The sequence below is a fragment of the Penaeus chinensis genome, chromosome 34 (genome assembly GCF_019202785.1).
Source record: "Penaeus chinensis breed Huanghai No. 1 chromosome 34, ASM1920278v2, whole genome shotgun sequence".
NCBI lineage: Eukaryota > Metazoa > Arthropoda > Malacostraca > Decapoda > Penaeidae > Penaeus > Penaeus chinensis.
Window position 1 is genome coordinate 6108287 of NC_061852.1, and position 17500 is coordinate 6125786.

The 17500-nt window shown below is 39.1% G+C and overlaps 3 protein-coding genes across 7 annotated transcripts in view; 2 read left to right on the forward strand and 1 right to left on the reverse strand.

Annotated features, from left to right (window-relative positions):
• Nucleotides 1–6754, forward strand: part of LOC125043631 (flocculation protein FLO11-like) — an 11746-nt gene extending 4992 nt beyond the window's left edge. The window contains exons 6-16 of the mRNA XM_047639866.1: nt 904–1042; nt 1217–1316; nt 1631–1790; nt 2129–2224; nt 2336–2981; nt 3221–3369; nt 3491–3599; nt 3860–4143; nt 4464–4553; nt 4793–5471; nt 5700–6754. Of these exons, the coding sequence (XP_047495822.1) occupies nt 904–1042; nt 1217–1316; nt 1631–1790; nt 2129–2224; nt 2336–2981; nt 3221–3369; nt 3491–3599; nt 3860–4143; nt 4464–4553; nt 4793–5471; nt 5700–5944 (2697 nt within the window). The 3' untranslated portion in view covers nt 5945–6754. The remainder of the gene's footprint in view (nt 1–903; nt 1043–1216; nt 1317–1630; nt 1791–2128; nt 2225–2335; nt 2982–3220; nt 3370–3490; nt 3600–3859; nt 4144–4463; nt 4554–4792; nt 5472–5699) is intronic.
• Nucleotides 6755–9124: 2370 nt separating this feature from the next.
• Nucleotides 9125–16281, reverse strand: LOC125043795 (D-2-hydroxyglutarate dehydrogenase, mitochondrial-like). Of its 4 annotated transcripts, none has more exons than XM_047640092.1 (9): nt 16079–16279; nt 14207–14365; nt 13340–13578; nt 12802–13038; nt 12433–12608; nt 12078–12306; nt 11276–11459; nt 10270–10420; nt 9125–10093 (listed from the first exon to the last, which is right to left on the reverse strand). In XM_047640092.1, exons 2-9 carry the CDS (start codon nt 14356–14358, stop codon nt 9884–9886), a joined length of 1578 nt encoding a protein of 525 aa, XP_047496048.1. In that variant the 5' UTR covers nt 14359–14365; nt 16079–16279; the 3' UTR covers nt 9125–9883. The 4 variants fall into 4 exon arrangements, with proteins under 4 accessions (XP_047496048.1, XP_047496050.1, XP_047496049.1 ...); XM_047640094.1 differs by having other exon boundaries at nt 11288–11459; nt 16079–16277; XM_047640093.1 differs by lacking the exon at nt 16079–16279 and adding an exon at nt 14535–14676.
• A 482-nt stretch (nt 16282–16763) lies between these two features.
• LOC125043563 (alpha-1,6-mannosyl-glycoprotein 2-beta-N-acetylglucosaminyltransferase-like) overlaps nt 16764–17500 on the forward strand; it is a 10620-nt gene continuing 9883 nt past the window's right edge. The window contains exon 1 of one of the 2 annotated variants that reach the window (XM_047639758.1): nt 16764–16892. In XM_047639758.1, the coding sequence (XP_047495714.1) occupies nt 16835–16892 (58 nt within the window). In that variant the 5' untranslated portion in view covers nt 16764–16834. The other variant, XM_047639759.1, reaches the window with a different exon arrangement.

Below are 17500 nucleotides of genomic sequence, written 5' to 3' on the forward strand. Positions count from 1 at the left end.
TATGGTCTTATCCTGAACCAGGGACTCTTAATATGGTCTTAACTTGGACTGTCAACCCTAAATATGGTCTTAACCTGAACCAGGGACCCTAAATATGGTCTTTCAATGGACTAGCGATCCTAAATATGGTTTTAACCTGGACTAGCGACCCTAAATATGGTCTTAACCTGAACCAGGGACCCTAAATATGGTCTTTCAATGGACTAGCGACCCTAAATATGGTCTGAACTTGGACTAGCGACCCTAAATATGGTCTTATCTTGGACTAGCGACCCTAAATATGGTCTTAACCTGGACTAGCGACCCTAAATATGGTCTTAACTTGGACTAGCGACCCTAAATATGGTCTTAACTTGGACTAGCGACCCTAAATATGGTCTTAACATGGACTAGCGACCCTAAATATGGTCTTAACATGGACTAGCGACCCTAAATATGGCCTTAACCTGGACTAGCGATCTTAAATATGGTCTTAACTTGGACTAGCGACCCTAAATATGGTCTTAACCTGGACTAGCGCTTCATAATATGCTTCCATCGCAAAAGTTCCCATAAATCAGTGTTTCCTAACCTTTTTTTGATTGCGACCCTAAATGTGATCTTAACCTGGACTAGCGACCCTAAATGTGTGAACATAAATCCAACCATTTTCATGTTATTTATACTTGCAATGTTTATGAGCTTTCGTTATTTTGTTTATAAGGGATTATATTACTAACACAAAGAATTTCAACAAGTTTAAAACTGGAAAGAAAACAAGTGTTCATAAAATATCAGTTTTTATTTGCATTTCCAGCTGTGGATTTATTTATTTATTTATTTATTTTTTTTTGTAAGACCCCCAAGACCACCATTGCCTTAAATCTGTAGACATGCTCGTAATACAACCATTGACTTGCACAGACCCGATACGCTGGACGTCTAGTGGACAATGCCCAGCTGGAGTACAGGGTTAAGATAGACCAGCTGGGGGAAAGGAAGAGTGCGGCTGCTTCCAGAGTAACCAAGTTGGAAAAGAAAAACAAACAGCAAGCACTTGAAGGTTTGTAGTTACAGATAATTCATGGTGATTATATTAACCATCTGTAACTTTGTCAAGTATATTTTAGCATCAGGAAACAACAGCTTTCGTTTTTATCTTTAGCATCATTTTTTTTTTAATGAGATTATAATAAATCAATAACCTTCCACCTCCTGTAACTCTTTGTCCCTTCAGACTGGAAGAAGTTTCAGGACACTATCGTGATGCTCCTCAAGACACGGAAGAAACTGGGCGAAGAATGGGAAAAGAAGCGGCAGCAGGAGACCCGAATCAGGTGGGATGGAGATGAGAGAGAAAGAAGGGAGGGGAGGGTGGGAGGCAGAATTTAAAGTCTCCATATATATATATATATATATATATATATATATATATATATATGCGTGGGTGTGTGTGTATGTATATGTATATGTGTATGTATGTATGTATGTATGTATGTATGTATGTATGTATGTATGTGTATATATATATATATATATATATATATATATATATATATGCATGTGTGTGTGCGTGCGTGTGTGTGTGCAATGGGGCTGTACATTTGTTTGTGTCCATATATATTTTTAATTGAAGTGACTCACTAATCAGGTCACTAAGAGAAGCAATCCAGAAGAAGGAATTAGAGCTGGCAGCAAGGAAGGAAAGAGAGGCCGCCCTAGAGAGACAAAAAGCCACAGCTCGGACGAAGCCAGAACAGCCTCCGCCACGCTCGCTGAGGTGGCTTTTATCCTTGCAAAAAGTATCGCAGGTTTGTACGGCGATGAACGGCCTTGCTGCCTCCATCTTATAGTGTTTGTGATTTGTGATTTGTTTGTTTGTGCAATCTCGCACGCCACCCCCCCCCCCCCTCTCAAAAAAAGAATGGTGAGCATGTTTCGAATATCGTCTTGAGTGCTCGAAAAATGTGACTGTTTCGATTAGGAAGGTTTTCATGCCTCGCTCCCGACATGACTTTTATCCGTGGTTGTTGGCAAGACAAGGGAATATGACTGAGATAGTGCGCAAAACAGCTGTGTGAAATCCTTGTAAAACATTGCAAAGCACGCCATCATCGGTTGTTCCAGTATTAAGTGTTTTTCCTTGCAGAAACCGGAGATGAATTCGACAGAGCAGACTACGGGCAAGATCAGACGTGACACACCTCGTCCCAACCGCTTTGATACTGGCCTCGACCTGCTGAAGGTGAGGCCTTTTTATTTTTGCGGGCCGTCTGTGGTTGTTGGGTATAGCAGTCAAGAATTACAGGGCTTTGAATTTATCTTTTGTTGGTAAAAATGTTGAATATCTTCACAGGCGTCTAAGCTCAGGAAGAAGAGCCATATCACCAGCTCATCTGGAGGCTCCAGAAGCGAGGACACTCCGCATGCTCAAAGTGCCTCTGCAGAGTCCCCAGTTGGAGATCGTGTGACCTCCCAGCCCGGCCCCAGCCCGGCGCCCGCTCGATCATCACTCAACTTAGGTCAGAGCCCCATACTGGTTAGCAGTCAGGCCAGTTTCCCTGTTGCAGCCAAGGATTCTAGATGTGGAGCCTCTGCCCAAAGCCCTGCTCCCTCAGTACCCACTTTGGTGCTCAGCTCCAAGGCGGGGCAGGGCCAGCTTCCCACGGGTCCTAGTCCTGGAGATGGCACCCCTAGCCGCCCCAGTACATCCTATAACCAAGACTCCAACATCTCTCTGGGGGAACACAGGTTGGTGGCAAGCTCTTCCCATCAGGGTTCTTCTTTTGAGTTCTCGGGACACTTAGCAGACGTGTCTAACACCTCGGAGTCAACCCAGGACCAGAATTCTTATGGTAGAAGCCTCTTGTTTGCCGACACTCCATCACCTTCCATTTCATCCGGCTTTGGGCCCCGGAACTCATCTGGTTCCAGTTTACCTACATCATCTTCAAACTTTGTGAACGAGTTGTCGTCCATCACAGAGACCGAAGAGTCAATGGGTAAGTGCTCCCAGGACTTTTTCCTCGTATGGATGGCAATAATACAAAGGCTAAAAAAATGATAAATCTATTAGCCTCGATCCAGTTATCTTTATTTGCTCTGTAGTCTAGGCAGGAAATGCAATGCAAAAAATAAAACAAAGATTTGTCGTGTTTAGATAATAGTAATATGATTTTCACACTATTTAGTTTATGCATACCAATATATGTAATTTAAACGATACAACACCCAATTCTAGATGAAAAGAACCAAAGTGGGAGTTCGGAAGACGTCTGGTATACACCTCCGTCACCCTCGCAGCTGCCTAGCAAAGACGCCCGTCAGGCCTATGTCTCGTCACTCCTCAGCGGCCCAGAGTTTACCTTTAAGGCAGCGCCAACTCCTAAGGTTTGCATATTCTGTGTGTGATGTACATTGTTGATATTATATCATATAAAATATTCCTTTGCATAACTTATTTTATATACGTGGTTTAGAGGCAATATTAATAAAGCAAACTGTCCCTCAGATTTTCTCAAAGAGAGTGGGACCATCTGAATCATTTAGGCAGTCAGACATATCACAGAACAAGATATCTTCAACTACGACCAAGAACCATAGTCGGCAGCATCTTGGAGGTGGGCAATGAAATGCATTATATTTCCACGCATTTATAGAGCATTCTACAAATTATTTTGTTTTTAAACGACTTGGTTATTGTTGAAAACATTAAAGAAAAAAAATATATAAGTTTTCTTTAAAGTACTCTGAATGACCTCAAGAGAGAAATTCGCAGTATATCATTACAGTATGCAAAACAAGTTATAGAGATCGTGGTCGCAGATGATAACCATTCGTTACTTTTTGCTAATTGTTTTATTTTATCCCTCCTTAATAGGTTCAGATCAAGCACAGGAATGGGCACCAGGCCAGCAGCTGAAGTCTACAATAGGACAGCTAGAAATGGAATTAGAATCTGGAGTGGGGGAAAGCCCGAAATGCCAATCCAACACCATTCGAACATCGACACCAGGAAAGACACCGATATCTCAGATAGATTATTCAGCACATACTGCGATGGTTGTTGGGGAAGATACTACTACATCTGAGTGTACAGAACTAAACAAAGCTGGTTTCATGGAAGACATGGAGGTGGAAACTGAGGAAGCATCAGACCAAATGGTAAGGAAAAATGTATCATGAATTCGATAAGATAGTGTCGAAATTAAGGATAAGTGTGGAAGATGTATTTTTTATGAAACAGATGTTTTAAATATCGTAGCTAAGAGGCTTTGTCAAAATATTTTAGGAAAAAGGTTGCAGTTCAGAACCAAGGGCTGACAGTATTGCAAAGAAAGTCCAGGAATGATTGAAAACGACATGGGTTATATTAATTTTTTGAAACCTTAGATGTATGGATAGAAAATTATACTTATTTAAAACTGCTTTTAATATACCAATTTCCATATACCAGTAATATTTCTTTTTTTTTTTTTTTGCAGATGAACAGCTCTCAATTGCAGTCTTCACAGGGCTTTATCGTGGAAGCGGATGGAGAAGTTGATGACACTAGGACACACGGCACTGACCTGGTAAGAAGGGCGATGGTCTGTTTAAGACAAAGAACAAATAATGTTGACACTAGGACTTATAGACTGTGTCACTGATATTGCCTTTGAATAGGCCAGCTGCACATATACTGATAATGATTCCCGTGAATCCTTAATACGCCTTTCAAAAGAAAAGATGATTGATGTGTAATCAGTGTAGCAATATGTAGAAGGATTGTGATTTTTTCTTGCTAGTGTAAAACTTTTTTTTACTTTTGCAGGCTGATAAGTCTTCGATTGGGTGTGTGGAAGTTCCGCAAGGTGCTTTAACAGATAGCAGAGTCGCCTCGGCCTTAACAACTGCTCCTCCAAGCAGCACCCCTCCATCAAACATCACTCCCGCTTTCACACATTCGACTCCTTCTAGCACTACAGAGGTCCATAAAGACCTTTTTACATCTTCCCTGTGCGTCGATATGCCGTCGAGCAGCGACAGTTCGACAGCAGACTCAGCCCTCTCAACACCATACTCAGTGAAAACGCCGGTTTCCTACGCACAATCGATGCCCACGAGTCCTGTTCAGAATGAGTCTCGCACAGCAATGGATGGAATTGGACGACAAGAGGAGTCCGGATCTTCCAGTCCCGTTCCTAAGTTACCAGTCAAGAGGAATATTTTCTACAGTTCCCCTGTGCCCCTTTCGGAGGCCGGGACCCACATCCCCGTCCCAAGCAGCAGCAATTCCCCAACCATCTCCTGGACCCCTCACTCATCCTCGCCGTTCTTCGCGAGCGAGAGTTTGCAGACGTCCGTAGTCCAGTCTCAGGTTACCTCGAGGAGGCCGGAGAAGCCTCCCTCGCCAGGAAGTCCCTTTGGCTTCATGTTAGGGGGACGTTCGGATGCTGGCAGAGTGGCGGCCGGAGCTCTTAGTCTCTTTGGCTCGCCAGAGAACACAGATGGTTTGTAGACTTTCAGCCATATATTAGGATAAAACTAACTACCGCTGTTTCTTCATATTAGTGAACCCTTTTTCCATTTGTTATCATTGTTACTTGTGTAATATTGTGGGCTGCATTTTCAGTACCATCAAGTCTTCAGTGCTATACTTAGGATTACTTTATTCAGACTCGTCGTTCAGTCCGCCTTCTTTACTTCACATAATATCCTGCCATTTTGCCATTTTTTAGGTCTTGACACCAGCCAGCAAAGTTCCGGTGTTAATTTCTCACTGTTCGGCGACTCCCAGCCATCTCAAGAAAGGGACAGTGGAGGAGGCTTCTTCAACTTCAGCTTCAGCGGGACACAGGGTTCTCCCAGCACCAACTTCTCTCCCGGCAACTTCCTCTCCTCGCTCTTCGATGGCTCCTCCTCCTCCTCCTCCTCTCGGAGTTCTGAGAGGGAGGGCGGCGGGGCAGGATTCAAGCTTTTCTGAGTGAAGAGATTTCTGCAAGATGGTGTTGATGTGGTAGGAGCGGCTTTGTTAGGCTTTGGAAATAGGAAGTTTTATTTCTTTTTCTCTATTTCTAGTTTCGGAAAAAAATATTTTGTACTTACTGAATATCGAAGAATTCGATTTTTTTGTTGCCAATATATTAAGGAATGAAATTTCAGTCATGTGAATAAATGTGCTAAAAACGTATCTGAAGGAATTAAACTGACGAACACAGTTACCCCTTTAAAAGAAATGGAGTCTTTGATTGAAGAAAAGTTTCGAGAATATGTTTTATTTTTTTTAGTTTAGTTTAGTCATTATTATTTCCTCTGGCATAATAGAAAGTTAGGGTTGCCATTTATTGTTATTATTTACATTTACCTCAAGTAGATATTTTTAAAAAAATCATCTAACTTCCCTGCAAAAGGTTAAAAGAAAGTGAAAGTTCTTACATTTAGATTTACTTCAACATGCATTATTTTGAATAACGGCTTTAGATTACAAAAGTTTATTTCCTAGCTTTCTAAACGAGGTGGCTAAAGGCAGTTTCGTATATAGAGAAAACTAATGATTAACGCACAGGTTATGGTTTCTTGCATTTTATTTTGTAGTATCAGAGTGGAAGCAGTTTATCATATAAATTCAGTAAGAATCTAATTACGATTAAGTATTTGTCATGATTTTTTTTCTTACTTTTTATTTTTTTTCTAGCATCTTGCCGTATAACTTTTCTATAGATTTATAGCCATGATGATGACAAGTAAATTAGAATATAATTCAGCCTAAAATAAAGAGTATAAATTCCTATGCAATATCTGTCAAGGAAGTCGAATTTTCGTATCCTAGAGCTGGCCAAAGTAGATGCTAAGAAGCACATCCAATCAGGCAAGCACACAGACACGCTAACGCACACAACACACACACGCACACGCACGCATAAACGCGCACACACACACACACACACACACACACACACACACACACACACACACACACGCGCGCGCGCGCGCGCGCGCGCACAACCACAAGTAAACACACACACAACCACAAGTAGACACACATACACATCCACACACACACACACATATATACTCTCTCTCTCTCTCTTTCTTTCTCCTATGTATGCTCTCTCTCTCTCTCTCTCTCTCTCTCTCTCTCTCTCTCTCTCTCTCTCTCTCTCTCTCTCTCTCTCTCTCTCTCTCTCTCTCTCTCTCTCTCTCTCTCTCTCTCTCCTATGTATGCTCTCTCTCTCTCTCTCTCTCTCTCTCTCTCTCTCTCTCTCTCTCTCTCTCTCTCTTTCTTTCTTTCTCATATGTATGCGCTCTCTCTCTCTCTCTCTCTCTCTCTCTCTCTCTCTCTCTCTATATATATATATATATATATATATATATATATATATGTATATATATATATGTATATATATATGTATGTATATATATTATATATATATATATATATATATATATATATATATATATATATATATATATCTTATATGTACGCACACACACACATACTTGCGTGTGTGTGTTATGTGTATCTATCAATCTATCTATCTTATATATAGATATAATATACATAGTCCTATGTAATTCTCATGAAAAATCGATCGGCTTTCACAACAAGCCACACGAACCTTCCACCTACACTGCTCTTTCACCGTAAAATTCCTCCCTCTCCTTTCGCTTGAACGCCTCAGACTCTAGATGCGCCACGAGAACATGCCAATTAGGCGCTCTTCCGAATCAGGTTTTTTTAATTAGATTAATTAATCATTTAGATGCTCATTCTCCACCTCCTGACGAGCCAGATACGAGGAAGAAGGGAATAATGAGAAAAAAAAGGAAAGAAAAGGGAGAGGAAGGATGTTTTCCGCGGTACTGTTGTAGTTCAGAGGCCGTTGTGGGAGTGTAAGGACAAGCCCGATGTGCGAAGCTGGACCTCCCCCGGACTATGCCTATCAAAGGAGCCCGACCTGTGCCGACTAATGCTGTCTCGATTAGTATGTGTCAGCTGATACTGACTCGACTCAACTTAGTCCTTACCCACCATGGTGCCCAGCTAGAACAGTAACCTCCAGGCAACAATTGCGAACCGCCGACCCCCTGGATGAAAGGCCGGTGCGCTATCGCCCGGAGGCTGGCGAACACCTTTTGTTGTTTGAAATTCTCCGAGATACACGCAAATGTTTTAGACAACGCTTTACGTTAATGAAAATCTCAAAAAAAAAAAAAAAAAAACATCGATTTGGTAACTTTCTTCGGACGCTATTACCTTTAGATGACAGACAGCAATATGTCAACACGATTTTGTATCTTTAATTGACAGTTTTCTTGTTTTCGTAATCTGGCTAAAACTTGCCTGGCGCACCAGTTAATCAGTTATATGTCAGTCTGATCACGAATCTTTTTCCATAATCTTTTCATGTTTAAAGTATCAGCTGCAGAGATTTCTGGGTCGTCTTTTATGTTGCAAAATTTTCATACAATGATTTTAACCATAAATTGTTCAGACATAATTTGTTTAACAATGTCGTGGAATCTAAATATCTGAACACCTGAAGTGAGACTGGAGTTTTCACTACATGTCTGATATGCTGTGTTTCTCTCTCTCTAAAACAAACACACACACACACACACACACACACACACACACACACACACACACACACACACACACACACAAAAAAAAAAAAAAAAAAAAAAAAAAAAAACTCTCCCCTGTACTTAAAAAAAAAGAAAAAACAACTTCAGTCATTATAGAATTTTAATCTTTTCATCATCATACTCACTTTATTAAGAAAGACATTGAAAATCAAATCCTATGTTTATTTCTGTTTATGATAAGTGCTTTCCCAACTTTTTGAAGACCCCAAAAATTGTCGAGGCTTAAGGTGAGACACTCTCTCCAGACATAAGAAAGCTTTGTTTTGGATTTTCCCTGGTAACTTCTACAATACCTTCCAGAACCTTCGAGATTTTCCATTTAGTATGCACTGACAGTGAAATGTAGTCTCATGTCAGTGAGGAGCAAAAATCTAGAGGCCTCCATTTATTATTATTATTATCATCATTATTATTTTACAAAAAGGATTTACTTCCCTGAATAGTAATAACACACTAGAAAGGAAATTTTGACTTTGTTTCCTTTCTCTAAAGGCTTAATTGCTAAACAATCATGATACTCTGCTGAAAAATATATTTTTGGGTGTTCAAATAATTACAAAGTATTTTGATTATTTCTACATCTTTAAAGGTAACCTTTTTTACAATTAAATTTTTGCCATTAAGTTACTAATGAAAAAATATATCTGGATTATCTTTTTTTCCCAGACTTCATATAGCTGTACATTGTGGAAAAAATTAGTATGTTTGATATAATTGGTACTCAATATTTTTTTACTATTACAGAAAGACCATATTTAAGCATATGGTACTCAGTGATCATCCAGAGAAATAAATCAAATCAGGCAAACATACATATATACTTATTTTCAATATATTTTTAAGAAACTACATCACAGACAAAGTAGACCTTCATTAATAACTTTAAATTACCCATAGCATGTCATCTAGGAACATTCCATTCCACTCTAGCAATAACTTCATGCTGGTAAAATGTGCATTATTCTGATTACTTTGAAAGATACAAATACTAATCTCTATTTCAGTAAGATATTTAACCAAATGCTAATAACACAAATGAGGTAAAAATTTGATCACAATGAAGTTGACTTAACCAACTATAGCAGATGGTACAGAAAACAACTTAAATTCAACAATCATTTATAAAAATTTGATCACAATGAAGTTGACTTAACCAACTATAGCAGATGGTACAGAAAACAATTTAAATTCAACAATCATTCATAAAAACTAATCTCCTGAGTATGTTAATGCAAGTAAAAAACGATCACAGATGATGAACTGCCCTGTGCCCCTAATTATCAGGCAAAACTTTATAGGGGTTGAGTATTCCATTCGGATCCATGATCTTCTTCATCTGCTTCATGAGGCCTATCGCGCCATCTGACTTTGAGAAGTGGATGTAGTTCCTCTTCTTGAATCCCAGTCCGTGCTCAGCACTGATGCTTCCTTTAACTCTTGCGGTCCACTCAAATATTGTCGGTTCAATTCGATTGAGGATCTCCTGTTGGGAGTGAATGTTAGTGTGATGGGTAAAAGACCAACAAAACATGATTCACTGAGTTTTGTTGTTAATGGTCTGGAAATGATAGCAAGAAAGGAATATTTTCTATAGTACAACACCTTTTAAACACATATTTCATACCTTTTCATATTCTTTGCTGGTAATATTTATCGTACCTTTTCATATTCTTTGCTGGTAATATTTAGGTGAAGGTTTCCATCACCTATGTGTCCATATCCACAACAACGAATAATGCTGGAGCCCAGATGTTCCCTCATGTCTTCTACCATCTTATAGAAGTGCGGTAAGGGGATAGAAATATCGTATCTGCGGGGACGATGGAAACAAAGCAATTAGAAAGTGGAGGAAAAATATATACAAATAAAAAAGAGAAAAAAGAAAGAAATAGATAGTTACATCATTATTGAGAGCTAAACTTTTTACAAATCAAGTCAGTGAAACTAGAGAGACAAATGTCCCTAAAAATATTTCTCTTTAGCTACTTGTTAAACTAATTGCTAAAGACAAACTGACATGATTGTTTGAGATTATGACACAAAATGCAAATATTCTTTGTTATACCATACCTGCAATACGACAATCTTTTATTCTGTTGTATTTGCAGGAAACTTAATGTAGTGTAATATTCTGCAGTTTCACAATATACAAAAGTTAAAAGTAAGTAGGTGTGTAAACCATAGCTTGAAAATCCAGATTAACTACCACTATACAATTGTAATCCACATTCCACCAAGGGGTTAGGAGTTCTTACCAGTCTCTATTGTATTTGGGACTGGAAGTAGCAAAAGAATATTTACACATTTCTTATTTCTAGGATTGGATAAATGGGCAAAACTGCATTTCTAATTAACTAAACATAAGGGGACTACTTCCTTTTGTACTTACAAAATATAGGTGCATTATTCGTCTTGATACAAGTGCACATGCATCCATGCATATTCATTCTTGTGAAGCAACAAATAATAAATAATCTACAATCCACTAACTAAGTCATTCATCAAAAACATTTTTCAGTATATTACTATAGAGAGAAAATCCCAAAACATAAACCAAACCAATTTTCTACCCAAAGAGGCACAAGCTTACTGTGAACACCACTGTTCTCCATGCCATCATTAAAAATACAGGACCAACCCACATGTAAGCAAGCACATGACATACACAACAACTGACTTATATGTGTAACCATCAGCAATCAGGGATTCAGCTATTCTTTCTCTAAGACTCCAAATGTGCTGAATTCTTGAAGGTTCAGTTGCCACAGTGCCATCCGTCACCTGGCCGGAGCTCATTACATACTCCAAAAATGTGTTCAGCTTTTCTTCATCATGGTCCCCATTAGAACCTGAAATTGATTTTCATTTTCAGTCTAATTACAGCAATCAATCTGTATGTAAGTATACAGAAATAACACTTATTAGCAGGCAATCATACAAGTAAAAGTGTCTGGCTGTCTTTAGACAAATAATAAAAGTATTAAAAATACATATGCATACATGAGGCATTAATTTCATGAAGTTGATAAGCACCACCCCTGCCAAAATGAGTTATGCAAACCACTGCATTCCCCAACCATCCCTCTATCTTAGAAACACATAAGAACACTCCTCTGGAAGTGTCTGAAATGTTGTTTATCCACAAGAACTGTTGAGCTTTGTTGGTGGGTGAGGAGAGGCTGTTACACAATGAGAGCAAGAAGTTGTAGAGAAGAAATTCAGCTATGTTTTCATGCATTGTTGGTTTCAAAGATAAAACTCTGAATGCCATTTTCTCAGGCTTTTATATGTGGCACTCTTTGAATTTAGCACCTCACATATACAAAATAAAAACACAAATTATGTATGTAAATACATATAAATAAACTCATAGATAAGTAAATAAATAAACAAATAAATGCACATAGAAAAAAGAAAAAATTGAAAGAGAGAAAGAAAAAACATACAAATAATTAATCATATAATACCTGATGTTTCAATGAGCATATAATAAGGATGTGGCTCAATGGGTGACTTCAACTTTAAGTTCTCTTCCACACACTCCAGAGAACTTCTGTCAATGAACTCACAGGAACTTAATATCTCTCCCAGCTTTGACTTTGCATCTCTGAATGTTTGGAGAACATCATCAAAACTCTGGAGGCCTAGGAAAGCTAGATTCACAGCTGCAGGTCTCGGAGGACAATTGATGGCAAGCTGAAAATTTAGTCAGGTGTGAATCATTTAAATCCAATTACAGTACAGATGTTCGAATAAGACAGAGTGAGAGATTCATTGCACTGAATAATTCATATTAATTCCATAAAATATCATCCCACTAACCTTGGTAACTATTCCTAATGTTCCTTCAGAACCAATAAAAAGATGTTTGAGGTCATATCCTGTGTTGTCTTTCTTCATGGTGGACAAGCAATTGATGATTTCTCCTGAGGCCAGCACTGCTTCCACTCCCAGGACAGATCCATGAAGGCTTCCATATCGCAGCAACCGGAGACCACCTGCACAGTACTTTTTATTAAATGATGAAGGCTGTATTAAATGATGATGGATATGAATCAGGACATGAAATGACAATCAAAATGAAATCAGAATAATTTTTTGGTATTCCAGCTTTAAAAAATATAATAATTAACACTAAATATCCACTACACACAAGAAGAAATTCTGTGAAACAAGAGGAACAGGACACACCAGCATTAGTGGAAACATTCCCACCGATATGGCAACTCCCTTTAGCACCCAGGTCAAGAGGAACCATCAAACCATGCTCTGCTACATGCTGGTCTAAAGCCTCCAGCACACACCCAGACTGGCACACTACAACACCAGACCAGCTGTCTACACTTTCCACTTGGTTCATTAAGGCTGTGGAGATGATCACTTCGTCAAAAACAGGTACACTTCCTCCTACTAGGCCTGTGTTCCCACCTGCAAAGAATCATCATAGTTTCCCTTGAATTAGGTAATATGATGTCTCTTTCTCTTCCATGTAATGAAGAGCTGAAAATAGTCTCAAGTTGACCATTATATTTCTTTGTTGAATACAAATGACAGGATAACAGTCTGGATTCATAAAGGAAGATACGAAGAGAGAGAGAGAGATAGAGGGGTGGGCACAGAGAGAAGGCAAGAGGAGAATGAGAGGGGGAGGAGTGATTGAGGAGGACAAGAAAGAGAAGATCGAAAGAGAGAGAAGGCGAGGAAAGAAAAAAACTGAATATATCTATACCTTGAGGGCAGACTGCAAGTTTATGTTGATTACAGTATCTAAGAATGGCTGATACTTCCTCCGTGGTCTTAGGCTTCAGAAGAACAGAGGAGGCTCCACGTACCATTCCTAGCCAGTCAGTGTTATGGCCCTCCAGTTCTGATTCCTCTGTTATGATTCTATGTGGACTAAGAAGCTCAGTGAAGAACTGGATATCTTCAGGTGTTATTTGGGAAAATGGACCTCTTTCAACTGGATACCTGCCGAATTGAATAACTCACTGTCTACCTTTACTGAAGATACAATTATTTTTGGTCTTAAGTCTACCCAAAATAACAAATTTTCTAATGACACTTCCTCTTTGTTTCATTCTTTTCACCTATTTGGTCTTTGGTTACTGTAAATGTTAAGGTACTCAAAAACTTTTCTAATCAAATAAACCCAGCAAGTATATAATATTACTAGTGTGGTGAGGCTTCCATATCTAACACACCGTACCTGATAGTAATCTTATAGGCAAATCACAGCAAACATGAAACATATAAGTGGCAAGACAGAGCTCAAATTAGCTCCTTATTTGACAATAAATCGTCAAGTGGTTCATTGAAATTACCAAAATTTGCTAACAGGATCAGGTTCCTGTGACACTGCAGTTTGGGGCATTTAGGAGCACATAACTTGAATGAAATGAGGCAGGCATATTAGATGGCTTGTAATATGGAACATGACGGAAGTCTGGTTTTTACATATAACAATAAATATTTCCTTTATTCAAGTGCTAGATAGGTCATACTACAACACTTAAAACCTAACAGTCAATCAAATGACAGACCTTTTGTTTAGAAAATCTGAGGTTGTCCAAGAGTAAAATAATACCCATTGACTTGCCTTTTTGATGTTAATTCACACTTTGGGAAGCATGCAACAGGTGCTGTGTGAAGTTGTTTCTTTCCACTGCATACTTTGGGGCCCAGGACAGACACAGCCCTTGTCAAAGGTCTGAGGCTTGATGATCCAAATCTCGCTATTCTCGCTGCCATTATCTCGCTGAAAAAATATTGAAATTCTAAATAGAAATGTAAGAGAATTTGATTAAATAATAAAATGTAATACTTCATTATTATTAATAAATAACATGCACAAACTAATTACATTCTTTACTCTTTATATCACAGCTTATTAAACATCTTAATCTTCTACATGGCCATCTCCTCACCTTCAATGGCCATCTCACCTCTACACCCCCCTGGACACCACAGCCCTCAGTACACACACATTATCTTTACATGGCCATCTCCTCTCCTCTACATGGCCATCTCCTCACTTCCACTTGGCCATCTCCTCACTTCCACTTGGCCATCTCCTCACTTCCACTTGGCCATCTCCTCACTTCCACTTGGCCATCTCCTCACTTCCACTTGGCCATCTCCTCACTTCCACTTGGCCATCTCCTCACTTCCACTTGGCCATCTCCTCACTTCCACTTGGCCATCTCCTCACTTCCACTTGGCCATCTCCTCACCTCTACATGGCCATCTCCTCACTTCCACTTGGCCATCTCCTCACTTCCACTTGGCCATCTCCTCACTTCCACTTGGCCATCTCCTCACTTCCACTTGGCCATCTCCTCACCTCTACATGGCCATCTCCTCACTTCCACATGGCCATCTCCTCACCTCTACATGGCCATCTCCTCACTTCCACATGGCCATCTCCTCTCCTCTCCCACCACCTGGGCATCACAGCCCTCAGTGCACACAACACCACAACTACCTAATATCAACCTTTACCAACCACACCACTACCCACTCCACCATAACCATCACCCCCCCCCCCCCCCATATCATGCCAGCCACCATGGCACTCGCTACTGAGGCACCTCCGAACGAATGCCTTAATATGTCCTTTGGGGTTTACGTTCCCACATCTGGGAACCTCTGAACGGTATGATCTAGATAAGATCTGCATATTATGTAACTTTTTTGTATGTAATATTATGTATTACGTCCTCATAATTATATTTTATGTGACTTTTATGGCCATAAGACGTACTCAAAGGCCTATGCTTCATAATCAGGTTCAAAATATAGAATAAAAAAATTGTCTGTTATGTTATTTTGAGACTGGCAGTTTGTATAGAGAGACATACAATAAACCATAATCTTTTCCTATAAATCTATTTAAAAAGTAAGGAAAAAAAAAAAATTATTAGCCTTATGAAGATTTGTTATTATTTCTTAATATATTCACAAGACCCTTATAATAAGTTAAAAAAAAACAAAGTCATAATGATTCACTGATTCACCATGACTTTGCAGTAATAATCTAAATCCTACATATGTAATTAATAATTTTCTATTTTTTTCTCTTCAATTACTTGCATTTTTTTTCCTACAAATAAAGGCCTTAAGTTTGAAAATTCAACCAAGAAGGAAATAAAATGAAGTGCATGTCAGTTGAGATTCACGAACGGAGATTCTACACGACGAATGGACAGATATATTCACAATTCTTAGGAGATCATTTGAATGATAATAATACGATTAATTAAAAGTAGAATAACACCCGAGTTCCTTCATTCATTGTCTAGACTTTTCCTACTGTGTTCAGAACGGAATGAGGGTTATATCATCGGCTTATCTAAAACTACACTAAGTCCAATACCAGCACATCCTTACCATAACACAAGATCCGTAAATCAAATCAAAATAAAGTTAAAAAAAGGAATTCATTGAAAATGGAGAAAAAAATCACACACACCTTTTAGTACCCTTAGTAGTGGCTACGGGATACAAGTCTCGATCTCTGTCTCTACGAAGGCCTACGAGAATGCATTACATAATCCGAGACGTGACCTTGACTTTATCAGTTTAATAAGTGCGTATAAATAAATTCAATTTTCAGCGAAATCTCTTCGTCGCTCTCCCCCCCATAAGGTCGAGCGCTGTTCGATTCCGGTTACTTTGACTTCGGTTTGGTTGTTTGCTTTAACTCGGTTTTTCGATAAGTAGGTAAGTGATTGATTTGTTATTATTTATTTTTTGGATCTACCATTCTTATTGGCATCTTCAACGCCTCTGCATTTTTTAAGGTAATATAGGCGGAATATTCATACCCGGATCAAACAGGATTGAACAAGTCCGAACGATAATTGTCAATTGCTAGATATCACGGATCTTCATAGAAAGAAATCAGAAGATAATTTACATAGTGAATTCTAATATCTGCTTGTAGGAAAAAAGAAAAGAATCGAGTATTAGAGGAGAAAAATGACAGAAAAATAAGTTGTTTGTTTTTTGTTTTGCCGAATAAGACATAAATACAAACAAAACAGAAAAAATATGATAACGTTATCATATATACGTGTGTATATATATATAAATATATATATATGTATATATATATATATATATATATATATATGGATATGTATATAAACATTCTAAAATCTTTACCTTGAAAAAAAAAAAAACTTCTTTGTTCATACAAGGAAAAAAAGACAGATAATAGTGACAAATGAAATACCGAGCCAAGGAAAAACGAAAAAATCCCAATTGCAACCATAATGAAAAAGGTAAATATTTTAGGCAGTTTGTTTACACCGAGCGCCCAGTGGCACCCTCGCCGCCTCCACCTGCTGGCACTCTCCCCTCGCCTGTGCCACGGTGCCATGAGGATGAGCTAGCCACGTTCAGGGAGAATGGATCAGGTAAAGGGCGGAACGATAAAGGACGGGAGGGGGAGGAAAGGAGAGAAAGAGGGAAAAGAGAGGGGAGGAGAGAAAGGGGAAGTACGCTGAAGGAAGGAGGGTGGGTGAAGAAGGGATAAGGCTGGGAAAGGGGGAGGCGTAGGAAGGACAAGAGGTGGGATCAGAGGGTGAAAGGGAGGGGAAAGGAAGAGATGAAAGAATAGAAGGACAATTTATATAACGGAGGGGGGAGAGAAGGGAGAGCGAAGGGAGGTGAGGGACATTGGAAGCGCGGGGAGGGAGGGAGGGAGGGAGAGGAAGGGTAAAGGGGAGGATTATGAATGGAGAATGTTTATGCCCTGTCATGTGCTCACAAGTAATTTGTTTTAGCCCAGTCATGGTCTTCATTTAGTCTGCTTTTGGCTCCATTGTGTGTGAGAGTTGAGTTGTTCTTTTATGTAGGGTAATGGAGTGCCAGTTTTTGGTTTTATGTG